General features: G+C 38.8%; 2 protein-coding genes across 6 annotated transcripts in view; one reads left to right on the forward strand and one right to left on the reverse strand.

Annotated features, from left to right (window-relative positions):
• UBP1 (upstream binding protein 1) overlaps positions 1-16277 on the forward strand; it is a 53203-nt gene that overhangs the window by 25034 nt on the left and 11892 nt on the right. For 3 of the 5 annotated variants that reach the window (XR_011496276.1, XR_011496277.1, XM_044755186.2), the window contains 7 exons: positions 1366-1442; positions 6189-6294; positions 6737-6843; positions 8536-8688; positions 8791-8901; positions 9342-9449; positions 14526-14629. Coding sequence is in view for 3 of the 5 variants with exons in the window: in XM_044755186.2 (XP_044611121.1) it covers positions 1366-1442; positions 6189-6294; positions 6737-6843; positions 8536-8688; positions 8791-8901; positions 9342-9449; positions 14526-14629 (766 nt within the window). In the remaining 2 variants the exon portion in view is untranslated. The remainder of the gene's footprint in view (positions 1-1365; positions 1443-6188; positions 6295-6736; positions 6844-8535; positions 8689-8790; positions 8902-9341; positions 9450-14525; positions 14630-16277) is intronic. The other 2 variants (XM_070492424.1, XM_014827549.3) reach the window with 1 other exon arrangement.
• The window catches only part of FBXL2 (F-box and leucine rich repeat protein 2), a 123077-nt gene continuing 116956 nt past the window's right edge, over positions 10157-16277 (reverse strand). Inside the window, exon 16 of the transcript XR_006517836.2 lies at positions 10157-10972. The gene's annotated coding sequence lies outside the window, so the exon portion shown is untranslated. The remainder of the gene's footprint in view (positions 10973-16277) is intronic.

A 16277-nucleotide genomic window follows, 5' to 3' on the forward strand; every position in this document is an offset into this window, starting at 1 on the left:
TTTATTTTAAAAATTATTTCTTAGTTCAGATCCATTGTTAGATATGCTGCAAATTTAACTTTTTAAAAATGTCTCTTACCATAAAGGTGTTTTTAGTGTTAATCTCTTTCAATCTGTTGAATGAATCCTAAGGACTATTCCTTGGTAAATACTATATATAGTTGTTTTCCTTCACCAGTCTTGGAGTGATTTGGTTGTGTTTTGATACCTTTGTTGTATTTTGACCCTATGATCTAGTACCCTTTATATATTTTTCTGCAAGCCTCATTGGAGTGTGGACAAGATATTGGTAGTTATATCATAAAGAGCCTCAACTTCATACGATACTAGAAGCCCTCTTTCATTCCTCCTGATTTTCTACATATCAAATTCTACTGTCATTTTTTAATGGCATATAATCTGGAAATCATTTTCCTGGGTTTGGAGTACATTATTAACTTTAGGCAGCAGCTTATTTTCCTAATTATATAGATTGGTGTGTGAATATCTCCTCATGTTTTCATATGGATGCTAATTGAGCAGTGAGAAGGTATGAGTTGGGTGCATTGGACACAAAGGAGAAAGCTCTAGGATTAAAATTTGACCATACCTCACACAAAAACCTATACACAAATGTTTATAGTATTATTATTCATAATAGTCAAAAAAGTGTAAACAACCCAATGTCCATCAACTGATGGGAATGGATGAACAAAGTGTGCTTTGTTCATGCAATGGAAAAATATTCAGCAATAAAAAGGAATCAAGTACTAATATGTGCTGCAACATGTGTGAACCTTGAAAACATTATGCTTAGTAAAAGAAGCCAGTCACAAAAGGCCACATAATTCCATTTATATTAAGTGTCCAAAGTAGGCAAATCCCTAGAGACAGAAAGTAGATTGATTAGTGGTTGCAAGGGGCCGGGAGGATGGGAGAATGAGAAGTGACTGCTGATGGGTGTGAGTTTTCTTTTTGGGGTGATGAACATGTTCAAAAATTGATAGCGGTGATGGTTACACAACTCAGAATATACTAAAAACCAGTTGTACACTTTAAAAGGGTGAATTTTATGGTATGTAAATTATATCTCAATAAAGCTGTTATAAAAAATTAGTCTTGGATAATGCATGTATGCATAATAAAGATTTAGTGTGAGAGAGTAAGATGAAAATAAATTGACAGAGAAACTCTTTAGTCTTCTGTAATAGTGTAAGAAGGAATGGATGGTGTGATTTGCAGGGAAGAGAAAGATCAACCGGAATTTGTTTCTCCAGCAAATTAATATTGGGTAATTGTATGTTTTGAGAGACAGTTGAATTTTTATGTTAAACAGAGTAATGTTCTTTATATGGATTGTTTTTGATACATGATGTCTTTAAATAGGTCAGTCTTATGAAATTCGGATGCTGGATAATCGGAAAATGGGAGATATGCCGGAGATCACTGGAAAATTGGTAAAGGTAAGGACGATCCATTTTAATTCCTAATACATACTGCAATGATTGAAAAAAGTAGCAGTTTTGCTGCAAGGGATTTTTCTTTTTTGCTGCAAGAGTTTTTATAAAAGATTTTACTTAATTTCACTTTAACAAGTAATGGCTATATTAAAACTCCTAAAATTTTGAGCTATATTTTGTTTACTCATCTGTAAAATAGGAATTATAGCAGCTACTGGGTGAAGTAATTGTGAGAGCCCTTTGGAAACCAAAGTACCATAGAAAAGTTAGTTGCAGCCATTGGGGGAAAAACTCACCACCACAACAAAAACTTTGTTTCTCTTTTAAAGTAAAAGATAATGTGGGGGAAAAATGTAAGTGTTAATATGAAACTTTAAAAAGTCCTTTTATTTCACTTCTTAAAATTTCTCTAAGTAAAATTTGAAATCTCTGTTCACCTTACTGATGTATCTGAATGAAGAAGTCAGTCATTCCAGGTATAGGAGGCGTAGCCATTGGCCGGCCAACCTGTTCCTTTTAGGATATATCTTCAGAACCATCCCCGCCCCCTCCAGTGTCATGCAAGGTGGGTCCTTCTAGCCTCTACCTATCATGCACCACAGTTTATTATAAATTCCATAGCATTACAGGGCAAGGTTTATGGAAGAAACTTAATTGGGAAACAGCAAAAAACTTCAGTGTGACTACGTGTTAGCAAGAGAGAAACAGGCATGAGTTCTCTTGATTCTTCCATCTTCCCACAGAGAGCCATCTTGGGGCCTTGGTGCTGCTGGGTCCTCAGTATGGAGAGGCATTCATTGGAAAGACCCTCCCCTCTGTGGACCCTCCTTTTTAGAGGGCAATCACGGAAAAGGAAGCCTTGGTAGGGGGAATGGGTACTAATACTAAAGCTAACAAATTGGCATATCTGGGAAAGCCAGTTGCTCAGCACCTAGAGGCCTGGCAGTCTTTGGGATATTTTAGCACTCCTCCCACTCCTGGGGGCAGGAAGCCCCCAATTATTTGGAGAGTTGAGGAAAAGATAGAGGGTCTGTTCCACACTGGATCATTGTCTCACCAGCTCGGAGTAAGCTCCTAGATTTATCTTTCTGCCTCCTGGGGCTCCCAACATACTTGCAACAGAAGGAGAGAGGTTATTTCCCCATTCTCGAATTTGCCGTCTGCACTTTGAATCTGTTAATGTCTATGGTCAATCAGTGCGTTTGGTCATTTCCCTAGAGGATGAGTCAGATGGTCTTATTTTTTTTAATCCTTCCTATTGTTAGTGGATTGGATTCACCATTTTAAAAAGTCATCAGCATTGTTTGCAGTAAGCAAGCCCTACTTGGACTGGCTATACTCTGCTAGACTCTAATGACAAATAGCTACAGTTTGGTCAAGGAGCCAGACTAATAGCTCTCATTTTCTGTGTCCGGGGAGCTTAGAAATGTTGAAGATTGTCTCAGCATGCCCTAGTCCCAGCTGGCTTGCTGTCAGACAAGCCATTGGATGTCCTGGCGCACCTTTGGGCAAGTCTGCCAGTTGTACCATATGTGGTTAAAATTCAATATATATGTATTTTTTTTAAAGATTTTATTTATTTATTTATTTATTTATTTAATTTTCCTTCTTCTCCCCAAAGCCCCCCAGTATATAGTTATATATTTTAGTTGTGGGTCCTTCTAGTTGTGGCATGTGGGATGCTGCCTCAGCATGGCTTGATGAGTGATGCTAGGTCCGCGCACAGGATCTAAACCGGTGAAACCCTGGGCCGCTGAAACTTAACCATTCAGCCACTGGGCTGGCCCCTCAACCTAGTAATATATATTTTTTTTAAGGGAAGATGTGGGTGAACTCTTCTGTCATGTGGAAGTTAAAGTTACATTTGATGACTGAGATGCTGGTTTAAAAAAAAGTGTAAAGTGTTAAAAAATTATTTTAATTGTAGATTCCTCTATAAAATGGAATAGGGCTTGATGGGCCCTGATTTGAGCTCCTTAAAACTGTATCAACAAATGTTAGAACACTTTTTTCAACTTCTTATAGTAAAATTCAAACATACTCAGAAGTAGAGAGAATGGTGTGATGAATCCACATATTTCTCTTATGATGGTATATCATCTCTTATTTCATTATTATCATTTCTCTTATGATGGTATATGATAAATACACCTATGTCATGAGTCCTCATCATAAGTTCTCCCAGATTCAGCATTTATCAATAATTTGCCAGTCTTGTTTCATCTGTTCCTCCTGTGCTTTTTTTTTTGCTTGAGTATAGAATTTACTAATTCATAATTTTAACTCATATTTTAAATAATAATTTTAACTCAGTTCATCATTGATGATTCTTCAGTATTCTGACGAAAATATAACAAATTTTGGTATCTAGATCAAATGCCAAAATTAAGTTTCCATCAAAGCATTGAAGAAAGTCATTCTGAAGCAGTTTGTCATTTATCGTTGAAGACAAGCTGGCTTTCACGGGCAGTTCCCTGAATAGGTGGTAAGATTTAGAAATAACCAGTCCGATAGGTGAGACTTAATGTTTAAAATACTTTTGGCAAGCTAGTTAAAATACCTGTCAGATTAACTTGGAATGGCAGGGTTAATCAAGTTGTTGCTTGACTGTTTTAAGTTCACCTTCCTTGCATTTATTTCCAAGTTAAAACATTTAATATACAAAATTAGTGCAAGTTAAGAAAATTAAGGTAAAAATGACCCTTCATCATGAGATAATGAATTGTTGACACAGAGAAACCATGCGGCTGTAAGTGCAAAGTGGGTGTTTTGCTGACATAACACTAGCATGTTGTACCTAGACAAAGGTAGTTATTTTGAAAGCATCAGTATCCCTGAACAGTTAGCTTATAGATTGGAAAGGGCTAATTTTTAAAAGGTCTTCAGTCAGTTTCATCTTCCACTTGGTAAGCAACATGTCTGATTTTTGGTGGGTGTGCCGGAATACATCCAGTCATATCCTGAGAGCTTGCCTGGGATTCAGAGCTACAGTCTGCTACTGCCAAAGACGACAGGATGAATTCCTTAAAAATCATATCCTTCTTCAGCTAGAGGATCCCTAAACTATTCTATAGCCATCGAGAGTTTAATTTCCTAGCCCCACGATCTTTGGCTTTACTACTGTGAGGGAGTCTTGGGCATCAAATGCTGGGTTAGTAAAGGTGCTTTGGAGCTTCTTCAGTGTGCTTAACATACTCAGCGATGTGCTTGCTCTGCTTGTTCTTTCTCTTATTGTTAGGGCCCCTTTATCCGTTGCTGGTTTTCCAGGTGTGTTCGGTCTCCTTTTAGTCAGAATGTCCACACAATGACTTTTTCCTTTCCAAATTTAAGAAGTTTTGTTTAAATCTTGCAATTTCTTAACTATGGTGCTCCTTTCATATTCTTTACTGTACTCTCTTAGTCTGGCCTTCTAGAATGGGGTTTAGTAAGGCTCTTAAATCTATTATCTGTTTTCATCTGAATTTGTGGATTTAATCTGGTTCTTACTAAATATGGAAGAATCAAAATCATGACATTTTCTGTGCTGTACCTCCTTCTGAGAGATCGACCTGCTGGCGACTGTGAACCCGGGGCCACCAACAGCCCATGCCCCATCACTGTGAGGGCTTTGCTGCCAGCAGGCGGTGGTGTGAAATGGGTGCTGCAGAACTGCCCAGGGAGGCTCTGCAGACGTGGGTGCAGGTGGGGAAGATGGGCATGGATTGGAGTGGCCACAGGGCCTTTATAGACTTACACATCAGTCCTAACCACTGACTTGGCCTTTTTGACTATTTCAAATTAAAATATTGCTACTTGTAAATGGTTCCCTTCAAAATAATTACAGCTATGTTTTGGACAGTATTTGGGGGGTGGGAAAGGCAGGAGCACTAAAGTAGTATTTATGTGTATTGCTAACAAATTATTTCCTGTCCAAATCAGCAGAGAGTCTACTGGAAATAGGATTATCTTATTGCATCATAGTCTGAGAAATGCTTATTTGTAAATGTGTCAGTCACACTCATTAGTGCAAATCTGGTAGCTGAGTGGATTTTGATGACCTGTTATCTGTTCCTGGAATGAAACAGTAGTTGGCACCCCCAACCTGTGGGAGGGAAAGGAGGGGATGGTTGGAGAGCAGAGAATTGGCCTGGAGTTTGTAGAGTTACAGCCTTCCCTAGGGACCTGAGTGTCTGGATAAAGGTGACCTGTGGGGTTTTTCTTTTGTTTCTTAGATACCCTAACTTGCAGGTTAAATAGTTGAGAATGAATTTTGCATATAGGTTCTCCTTTTCGACGGGCGGGCAAATCCCCTCCCTTGACTGTCTTTCTAAAGAAACTCGATTATTAACTACTATTTTAAATTAATAGTTTTACCATTATACCTGGGTTTCTCTGTTTCTCTGGGTTTTACTACCTTTTAATTTTAGTAATTCCTCTGTGCATCTGATGGTTTCTTCATAGAAAAGTAATTCTTGCTCACTAATTTTATGGGCATGTACCTTAATTTTGAGCTGCAATATCAAATTTTTAAATAAAAATTTTACTAAACCATTTTATTCATGCTTTTTATTTTTGAGTTATAATTCTTTGCACCAAATAATTGTACCCATAATCCAGGTATCCAAGAGCAAAACAGTTCACTTACAAAATGTTAAAGCAGAGTTAGTTTTTGTACTCTTCTATTAGAGGTTAATTCATAAGAAGTGAAGATGCTTTTGCATTTTAGCTGCAACAGTTTAAAAGTACTTGTTTTCCCCACTTATTCCATAGAGCATCATAAGAGTTGTATTCCATGACAGACGGCTACAGTATACAGAGCATCAGCAACTTGAAGGTTGGAAGTGGAATCGCCCAGGAGACAGACTTCTCGATTTAGGTACAAGTGGCCATCAGAAGACCGTGGAGAGAGGAAGGCGGTTGGTTAGCTGTACCTGTTAATATGTTGGCACAACATGTAACTGTGGAGAAAGTTTTGGTGTTAGCAGATCCTGTGTGCCTTGAGTTGTTTTATAGTTAAAAAGTCATTTTTTTGGTGCTAAAAGAACGAGCCAGGAATTTTATGAGTTTGAAACCATTTATTTAATTCTCAATTGGCACCATCTATCATATTCTTAGTAAAATGAAATAGAAACCATGGTGGGACAAAGTATGATATGCATTAGGTGGGTTTTGATGTTGAAGTGGTTGACTGTGGAGAACACTGGAGAACAAAATTCAGCATGGAGCTATCATAATTTCATTAGAACATAATTATAGTAAGTTGTAAGCTTTTTAATTATAGTGGATGAGTTTCTATGTAACTTCTTTTTAAAATATAGATATTCCAATGTCTGTGGGAATAATTGACACAAGGACAAATCCAAGCCAGTTAAATGCGGTTGAATTTCTTTGGGACCCTGCAAAACGCACATCTGCTTTCATTCAGGTTTGGATTTTTACGTTATTAGAAGCGTACTAGCTTAGTTATTTAGAAGGCCTTGGATGAGACTACATTCTTGATGCACAATATCTTTTGTGATGCACAATATCTTTTTCTTTAAATGCTTATTTGTGAGCTGTCTTGTAATGTCTTTTTAAAAAATATATGCACTGTTAAATTGGAGTTAATCTACTAAATCCGTGATTTATAGACTAACAAATATAAAGGAAATCTGATATGTAAAGCATTATTCAAGCATTACTTTTACCACTGGTAATAACAATAATCAAGTCTTCCATTTTTCATAAGATGCATTTTTCTTGAACAAAAGCCATTTAAATGGATTGTTTGAAAAAGTGTACGGTTTTAAGATTCTCTAAGCATTATTTAAAAACATTCTTATATGGAAATTTTCAAACCCCCACAAAAGTAAGAGAATAACAATAATGACTCCTCTGTGTACCCGTCACCTGCCTTCAACAGTTAGTAGTAGTTTTCCCTTTTTAACTTATTGATAGAATATTTTAAAGCAACTCCCAAGCATTTCATTTCACCCATAAATATTCAGTTTGTGTCTCTAAGAGATGAGTTTTTTAAAAGCATAAATATAATATTATTATATGTAAAATAAAATCAGCAGTAATTCTAATACCCAGTATGTTCAAATTTGTAAGTGATAGAATTAAAACTACTGAGTAGGTCATCTTTATGTAGAAAAGGAAAACTACTTAATTGTTGACCAGCCTAAGTTGCCTCTGGTTTGTGTGAATTGTAAAGAATCTTTAGTGTTTTGCATTTTTGTGGTCTACCAAATATCATGCCCCATCCACGCATAATCCCTAGGGACATGGTTCATATTGGTTGAATATTTTTTCATAGTGTTTGTCTAACAGGGTAACTAGTCACATATGAAATGACTAGAATGAAAGCAATGTAAATGTCAGCCTTACGTCTCAGGTTGTGCACAGTCATACTGCAGAGATCAGTTTTAACCTTGAGCCATTAGAGGAACTGTGTAGCAGTTTACAAATTACCAAAGTCTTGTTGCTAACCCTGTGAGGTACCCTAAAGCTGTCACTGTAGTGGTATTGGGAGAGGGGGCAGAAGTGGTGGAAGATGAGTATTGTCCTCAGGATCCTCAGTGAACTTTGAAGGGTTGACAGAAGAGTTTAGATGGATACAGGTAGGATGAGTAGTGGGCAAAGCATCACAAGTTGACGTATGTGGGACCAACAATAAGGTGATTGACTGGCTAGAACTGGGGTGATGGCGGCAGAGGGCACACAGTGGAAGCTCAGAATGATGAGGTGAGGACTGCTGTGGATTGAGCCACATTCACAGCTTAGGAGCTGGGTCTGAGAGCAGCACAAGGTCCGGAGTGGAGGTAGGGGGAGGACGCAGGAAACGACTGGACTGTTGTCCCTGTATTCGGAGCAAGTCCTGAATTAGAGGAGAGGCACTGGATGGGGAAGAGCTCATTCCCAAAATGTTCAGAAAGGCTCAGTTGGATTTGTGAAAAGAAAGCCATATATCAAAACAATCAGAGAAATTCACGACAGATATCTGGCTGATATGTAGGAGTTTGTTTTAGAGGATCTTGAATTTTATAGCTCTAGCAGGACATCTGAGAGGGAACAAAGTAGAAGGGTAATCACTGGGCGGTACTTTGAATCCATTTCAGCTTGACTTGTTTTCTAGGTACACTGCATCAGCACAGAGTTTACTCCACGGAAGCACGGAGGTGAAAAGGGAGTGCCTTTTAGGATCCAGGTTGACACTTTTAAGCAGAATGAAAATGGAGAATATACAGATCATCTACACTCAGCTAGCTGCCAAATCAAGGTTTTTAAGGTAAATGATGGAAACCGGGCTTTCAGTAATTAAGGCCCAGTCTTGCTTATAAAGTTGTCTGTCTGAAGCCTGATGGATGAAATAATCTACTTTGTTTTTAAGCCTAAAGGTGCAGACAGGAAACAAAAAACTGACCGAGAGAAGATGGAGAAGAGAACTGCTCACGAAAAAGAAAAGTATCAGCCGTCCTATGATACCACGATCCTCACAGAGGTAATGCAGAGCGGCATGTCGGCTTCTGAAGAGAAGCAGAGGTTTGCATATTAGCAGTATCTCTAAGGATGAGTTTTGCTACAAAGGGGTTGGGGAAGATTGGGTGGTAGACTGACAATGTTCTTTGTGAAATTTGTGGGGAAAATATTTTATTTAAATTTGGGGATTTTAATGGTTTCCTGGGTGGGATCTTGAATGAAGATGCTGAAATCCCAATCAGGTCTCAGAAAAAGACCTTAAAAACCTTGAAGTTGGCAAGAGATTAAGTCGGGGCCTAGAATGTCCTATTTTTGTCACTGCTGGGGTTTTGCATTTTCTTTAATTTTGAATCCTGCTAGTCGTGCATTTGTTTAAGTGGACAGCAGAGACGTAAAGCAGGGTATTAGATCTTTCTTTGTATAATGAAAAGACATTGATCCCAATCTTTGGTGTTTGTCCAGATGAGGCTTGAGCCTATAATTGAAGATGCAGTTGAACATGAGCAGAAAAAGTCCAGCAAGCGGACTTTGCCAGCAGACTACGGTGATTCTCTGGCAAAGCGAGGCAGTGTAAGGGACTTCTGCTTCTCTTTTCATTGTGCAAGAAACCTTGTGCAGTGTTAGATATAGGACCAACTTCCACCGAAAAGTAAAGCCAAATTTGTTTCGGATGTCCTTGTCTTGATTTAATTTGCTTTTGTTTAGACTTCCTGCTTTCTGTTTGTTCCTCACTGAGGAAAATTTCCTAAATCTAACACTTTAAAACAAAGTTGACCATATTGGGTGGTTTTGGAGGGAAAAACGACACTGAGAAATATGTTCCCTCTCTGTCTCCTTCCCTTCCTCCCTCCCTCTCCCTCCTTCGTACACACACTTCCTTCACGAGCACTGAAATTAATTGAAATACTTTCTTTAGTAAAATAATTATCATTTTTGTGTAATTAAAAAAGGTTTTGCTTTCTCATGTGTATAACTGATAAGAAAATTTCATGGCTATTTCAAGAAATGATGGCAGCAAGCATGACATTAATGTATGCAGTATACTTTGTGTCACACTTCCCTGCATGTAGTATAAGAATGTGTGTCTGTCTGTGCTTTTAAAAGCCTGTTTGGCAGCACTAGTAGGAAGAAAATCTTTGACGGTGTTAGTGTTTCCTCTTGGCACCTGCATTGTGACCTTATGCTTCAGGCCAGAATAGTGCAGCTTGCTACACTCTCACCTGGTTCCCCCAACCTGCACTTAACGGGGTTTTTGGTTGAATATGAGCTTTGTCAGCCTAGGTTTAGCAAATCTTTATTTTATGACACAACTTTTCATCTAACAATCCACAAAGGATGATCCTGTTATATAAACTTAGATCAGCTATATACCTGCGGTAAATGTAAAGACAGAGCATTAAATAATTTTTTTTAAATAACTGTCATCATATGTATTAATGGCTACTCTATTCATCATTGAAGTGTTTGTCCTATCAAGGTGACAGAAATGGAATTTTCACTCTTATACATGTATCTGTAATTATCTGTAGACTGTGAAACTCAGAAGTACTATCACAGGAACCTCATTTCCAAATTAAAGCATTGATTGAAAATATTGTTAATGCTTCTTTATGCATAAAACTGAAAAGATACTCATCTGAGTGAATGGGGAGCACACATGTTGCATTTTCTTTAACTGGGCTTTTTGGACTGAAATCAAGGTTGTATGGAACAACTGTATACTCCTTCCCCAAAATGCCTGCCCCTCAATTTTATGTTTTTATTTCTCTTCTGATTTCCCAGCTGAAGACTCACAAATGGTTCTTAGTAAACTTTTTTGGGGAGACTGATAAATCACTTTTCTTCTCTTGTTAACCAACTAATTAAAAGGAGCGAGTTCTGATAATTCATAAATCTGTTACAGCCCAAAGCTACTCTGAAGATGGTAGAAATGTTGGTAAATTATTAATGATTCTTAAGTCTAAAGTATGCAAAACATCAGCAGTTCACTGGCCTGGGATTTCACATCTTCCTAGTGTGCTTGTTTGCTGCCCCGGGCTGCATTTGGTTTGGTTAAGATACTTCTGGGGGTGGTTAGAGCTCCTCTTGGAAACCTGTTTTAAAAAAGCAAGGTACAGATTAATCCCTTAAAAAATAAAGTCCGCAGCATTTTATGTATTTCTTCAAGTGCCTACGAAGGAAGGCCAGCATTTCTTATCGTTCTTGGATAGTTACAATTGGCTTTCAGTAGAAAGGGATGTCCAGACTTACCTGTTCAAGTTCAAAGGTGCTGTGTGAAATGGTCCCACACTGAATAGAGAGGCAGTACTCTTGGTTCCTAAGAGCTGCTGCACAGCAAAACCCTTCGGGTACTCCTGAGCTCTTTTTTATTGGGTCAAATCAGGACTGCCAATTTCTGCAGTGTAAGAGGGGTCATTGTTTTCTAACCTACAAGGGGAGGGACTTTGTTCACTGTATACCAAAACCATGACCGTACGAGTCCAGGCCAGGTATTGCTAAACCTTAATGAATTAACAGATTGTCTTCAGAAACGTAGGCACCTTGCCACTGCTTGCTTCTAAAGACAGGCAAGAGTGACAAGGTAGAAGAAACACTGAAAATATTCCCAGCTATGCCTTTTTTATCCTCCTGGGTTGAGACAGCAAGAGAAACCTGTAAAACACAGGCAGGCAGGTCTTGGTGTTTCCTTCAACCTGGCCATTTAAGAACTTGGAATCCATTATTTTCTAAAAGTAGAGGCCTCCCAACAGGACCGGTTTTCACTGAACGCTAGTTTTTAGTGTTTGGTGAATTGAGTCTGATATTTATTGGGCAAGTTTTAGATGTCGACTATTAACAGCCCTTTTCTACTGCTAAATGCATCTAGATGTAATAGTAAAATAGGTGTGTTTATGGAGTTTCAGTAAATTTGATGTCTCTGCCTTTTAGTCTGCCGTTATAACTTGAAGCTTCTTGATGGCTTCATTTCCTCAAACAGCTGGCAGTAATTACCAAAGAAATTTGGGGAGACTTAATTTAATTAAATTTTTTTTTTGGAGGAAGATTAGCCCTGAGCTAACTACTGCCAATCCTCCTCTTTTTTCTGAGGAAGCCTGGCCCTGAGCTAACATCCGTGCCCACCTTCCTCTACTTTATACGTGGGACGCCTACCACAGCATGGCTTTTGCCAAGTGGTGCCATGTCTGCACCCGGGATCCGAACCAGCAAACCCCGGGCCGCTGAGAAGCGGAATGTGCGAACTTAACTGCTGCGCCACCAGGCCGGCCCCAAGAGACTTAATTTTAAAAGGTTTTTACTATTTAGATTTGTGTGTTATGTTACGTTGTAATATTTTGTATCTGGGGAGGACGGTGTAACAGGAAAATCTTCCAGGTAGTAGAGATGACCGTGAGCATGTGACGCCTGTAAGTTATTATCAATTGGCTCACTGTGTCTTGGGTTCCTCAAACTGCATATGCTGAGGACATACTACTTTTTAAGATAGAAAGAAAACAAAGACCCTACTTTAAAAAGAATGAGTATTGTTGTATAAAATGTCATTTATAGTGAAATCGGTATGCCATGCAATAAGTTTAGCAGTGCTATCCAGCCAGATTAGATTTCTTTTTTGAAAGTTGACAGTAGTTGAAACAATAAGTCTGCAGTCATTTTCCCCATTTTTGAGGGGATACATAATGGGTAGTTGTAAACAATGTTAAGATTCTGGGATTTCTGTTTTATGTTCTTTGTATTCATGCTTCTTACAGGTGTCAGACATGTTGTTTTAAGCTCGTGTAACCATTGGAGAGATTTGGTTTCTGCCCTCAGGGTGCTTCAGTCTCAGCTCCTTCACACAAGAAGTGGTCTTGACACTTACACTCAAAAGAATTTTGAAAAAGAATATCCTCCCTTACACATTTTTCGGTTGAAATCTGAAAGTTTTCATATAAATTTAAATAGATGCAAAGGAGACAATTTTCTGGCATAGTGAATATTTATATTTACAATTTAAGATAAAACTATTACATTACTTTTTGAAGAGTATCCTGTGGAATTTAAATGCCCTGGCAGTGGTGACACCCACCATCATTCATGTAAAAAGTCCGAGATTAAGCTCTTTAGTGACGTCCGAATTTTACTGTGCTCTTCCTTCTTGATCTCGTTTTCTCTTCCATTCCCCTTAAACAATTTTATGCTAATATGACATACTTTTATGCCTGAAAACCTTTTAATGATCACCCTAATTACTTCTTTACAATGAACTTATATTAATTGAAATTTCATTTTAAAATTCCTTTGACCATAATTCTAAGTCAGTTGAGAAATTTAAAACATCATTATTGTACCACTTATAAAACAACAAATCCTACAAATTTTGATGAATAATTGTTAAATATAAAAACAGAAATGTTATTGGAAATGCATCTTGAATGATGAGACAGAACAGAACATAGAACATAGTTAAATTCCAGGTTTTTTTTATAGATAAGAGAAACTTTGGTTAGAGACATTTACTTTTCTTTCAGCAGTCTCATTCAGGTCTTGGAACTCCTTTTGAGTTATCTGCCCCAAATCCCAGTGATCTATTTTTGTATGATCTAGGAGATTATTTCACTTACGTGTCAGCTGACAATAGGTCCTCCTGAAGTTTTTTGAAGGCAAAGAATTGAAACCACCTGACGTACAGAAGAGTGTTTTGAGAGTCAGGTACTTTCTTAGTATCTATCCTGATAACTTTGAGTGGCCTTTTCTTAGTTTCTGGCAGAGCCTTCTACCCCATGGCCATGGGGAGATACGATGTCTTTTTTGCGTAAAATGGAAGAAGATTGATTATAAAGGGGAACTCTTGAAACCGAGGGCTTTCTGAGGCAGATTTGTTTTAGAAAGAATACCTGTGGAGTGGTATGGAGTCCCTCCACACCTCCGTTTGAAGACCTCTCCTTGAGACCACCCTAGCCTGCTCAGCAGGTTTTTCAGCTCTCCTAATTTACAGTCAATGTGTCTTTGTATCTTTGCTCTATTTTTGGTCAGAATTGTGCCGAGGGCTGAAAAATATTTTAAGTTCACCAAGTGCCTTCCAGGAAATATAAAATAATAAACATGTAGATAGGTATGGGCAGTACCATACACAGTTGATGTATTTTGATGCTAGGTCTGTCTCATCTTACTTGGGAAGCTCAGAGCAATCAAGGAAGCAAATAGAGACTGGTGAGGCTGCTCCTTGGGGAAAAGGGCAAAAGGAGCGCCAGGTAGGACACAGCCACTGTCCTGGTCACCCTGCCGTGTCATATGTTGCTTATGAATCCTTTCTTGCCTCTGCTGTTCTTAAACCTTGATAGGCACCTGTTGGGGAATTGAGAAAGAGGGAGGTGAAAGTTCTCGAAAGCAAACTGTACATAAGTATATATTTAAGATGCCTTTATAAACTTTTGCTGCTATCATCACTTCAGGTCTTCCCTAAGATTAATCAGTATCTAGACGCATACAGCAGGTAAAATTTTTCCTTGCCGCACAGAAGATTTGATGTTTCTGTGAGGTTGCTTGATGAGTGTCAGGTGTCTTGTGTTTTAGTCTTGCTTTTGGCCAGACTAGAGAGTGAATTACAAGAATATTTCTTCCACCTACTTTATAAGCATATCATTAATTTATTTTTGTTTCTATCCTTAGTGTTCTCCGTGGCCCGATACCCCCACAGCCTATGTGAATAGCAGTCCTTCCACAGCGCCCACTTTCACCTCTCCACAGCAGAGCACTTGCAGTGTCCCAGACAGGTATCTGGTGTGTGTAATTGTGTGCCCGAGGCGGATTCATGCTCATGCTCCTTTCTTTCCATTTCTCTCAATTTTCAGCACCCACCCCCCCTTTTTTTTTTTTTTTTTTTTTACTATCTAAAGTATATAGTGATAGGAAGTAGCCTGTACCTCATTTTCAGAGGAAAGTTATCTTTTGTTCACCCACTAGCCTTTCCTAGCCCCTTATTTTTCACACATTCACAACTACGGAAATGGTAGAAGAGGGGGCATTTTCAAGATATAGTCTTTGTGAGATAAACACAGCATTAATTAGGTTCATGAATAGAGGACAGGGAGTTATTACGGTGATACCGAGACTTGAATATGTTAGATTGCATTTATTATAAAGTGCATTTGTCTTTAATGCTCACCATATCAGAGTTATTTTCTGCCCTATTTCTTCTCCCTCCCAACAGACACACTATTTTTTAAAAATTAAGTCTTTAAACTTGAAGGGCTTTCAGTTTCTAAAGATTTACTGTGGTTTTAGAAATGGGAATGGTGGACTTTGTTTATCTATTATCTGGCCCTGAGTGGCAACTGAGAATCTCATGAGCTCCAGGCAGCAGCAGGAGAGGCGTCTCAGGCGTCCGAAGAGGCTGCCGTGGTGCCACTGCGGAGCTTTCTGTCCCCGGGCTTTGCTGAAGAACTAATGTGGCGTAGGTCACATCTTGTTTCTACTCTGGTCCTGCTGACAGGGTCGGTCTTAGTCTGCTTGGGCTGCTATAACAAAATACCACAGACTGGGTAGCTTATAAACAATAGAAATTTATTCTCACCGTTCTGGAGGCTGGAAGTCTGAGATCAGGGTGCCAGCAGGGTCAGGTTCTGGTGAGCATTCTCTTCTAGGTTGGAGACTGCTGACTTGTGTCCTCACATGGTGGAGAGCAGAGCAGACGAAGCCGACTCTCTGATGACTCTTATAAAGCCACTAATCCTATTCATGGGGGCTCCACACTTAATGTCCTCATTTAATGCCAATTACCTCCCAAAGGCCCCACCTCCTAATGCTATATAGCACCTTGAGGGCAAGGTTTCAGAGAGTGATTTTTGAGGGAACACAAACATTCAGACCATAACAGGGTCTGTCCCTGAGGAGATGGACAGACTAAGAAGGCAGCTTATTTTCATCTAGGTTACTATGCTTGAAGAGTAGAAAAATACTCATAGATTCAAAGACACTGGGGAGAGAAGGAGCCCAGCATGCTACCATGTAGGGGAACTCTTCTAGTTTCACAGTCAGTCTGGTCTGAATAATCCTAACAAATGATTATGATTTTACACTGGAGCTGTGAATTCACGTAGTCACTAATTGACCTGATATTTCCTGAGAGCCCACTGTGTGCCCTCCACTGTTATGGGTGCTGTGATATGTAAGTGACAGACAAATCCCTGTGTGAAGGAGCTTAAGTTCTGGTGGGTGGAGACAGTTGGTAAACAGAATAATAAACCTAAGGAATTGAGGTTATAAGTACTAAGAAGGGTCAGAGCTCAGGACTAGGAAGGTGGTCACATTCCTATGGAATTGTTTTTCATTTTCATTTTACCTTAGAAACCACTAGGATAGTGGTGCAGTTTCTTTCTTTTATTCTCTTGAATTCCACCCTCTTTAATCGCGGATAAATGT

This window comes from Equus asinus, chromosome 21 (assembly GCF_041296235.1).
Source record: "Equus asinus isolate D_3611 breed Donkey chromosome 21, EquAss-T2T_v2, whole genome shotgun sequence".
Classification (NCBI taxonomy): Eukaryota; Metazoa; Chordata; class Mammalia; order Perissodactyla; family Equidae; genus Equus; species Equus asinus.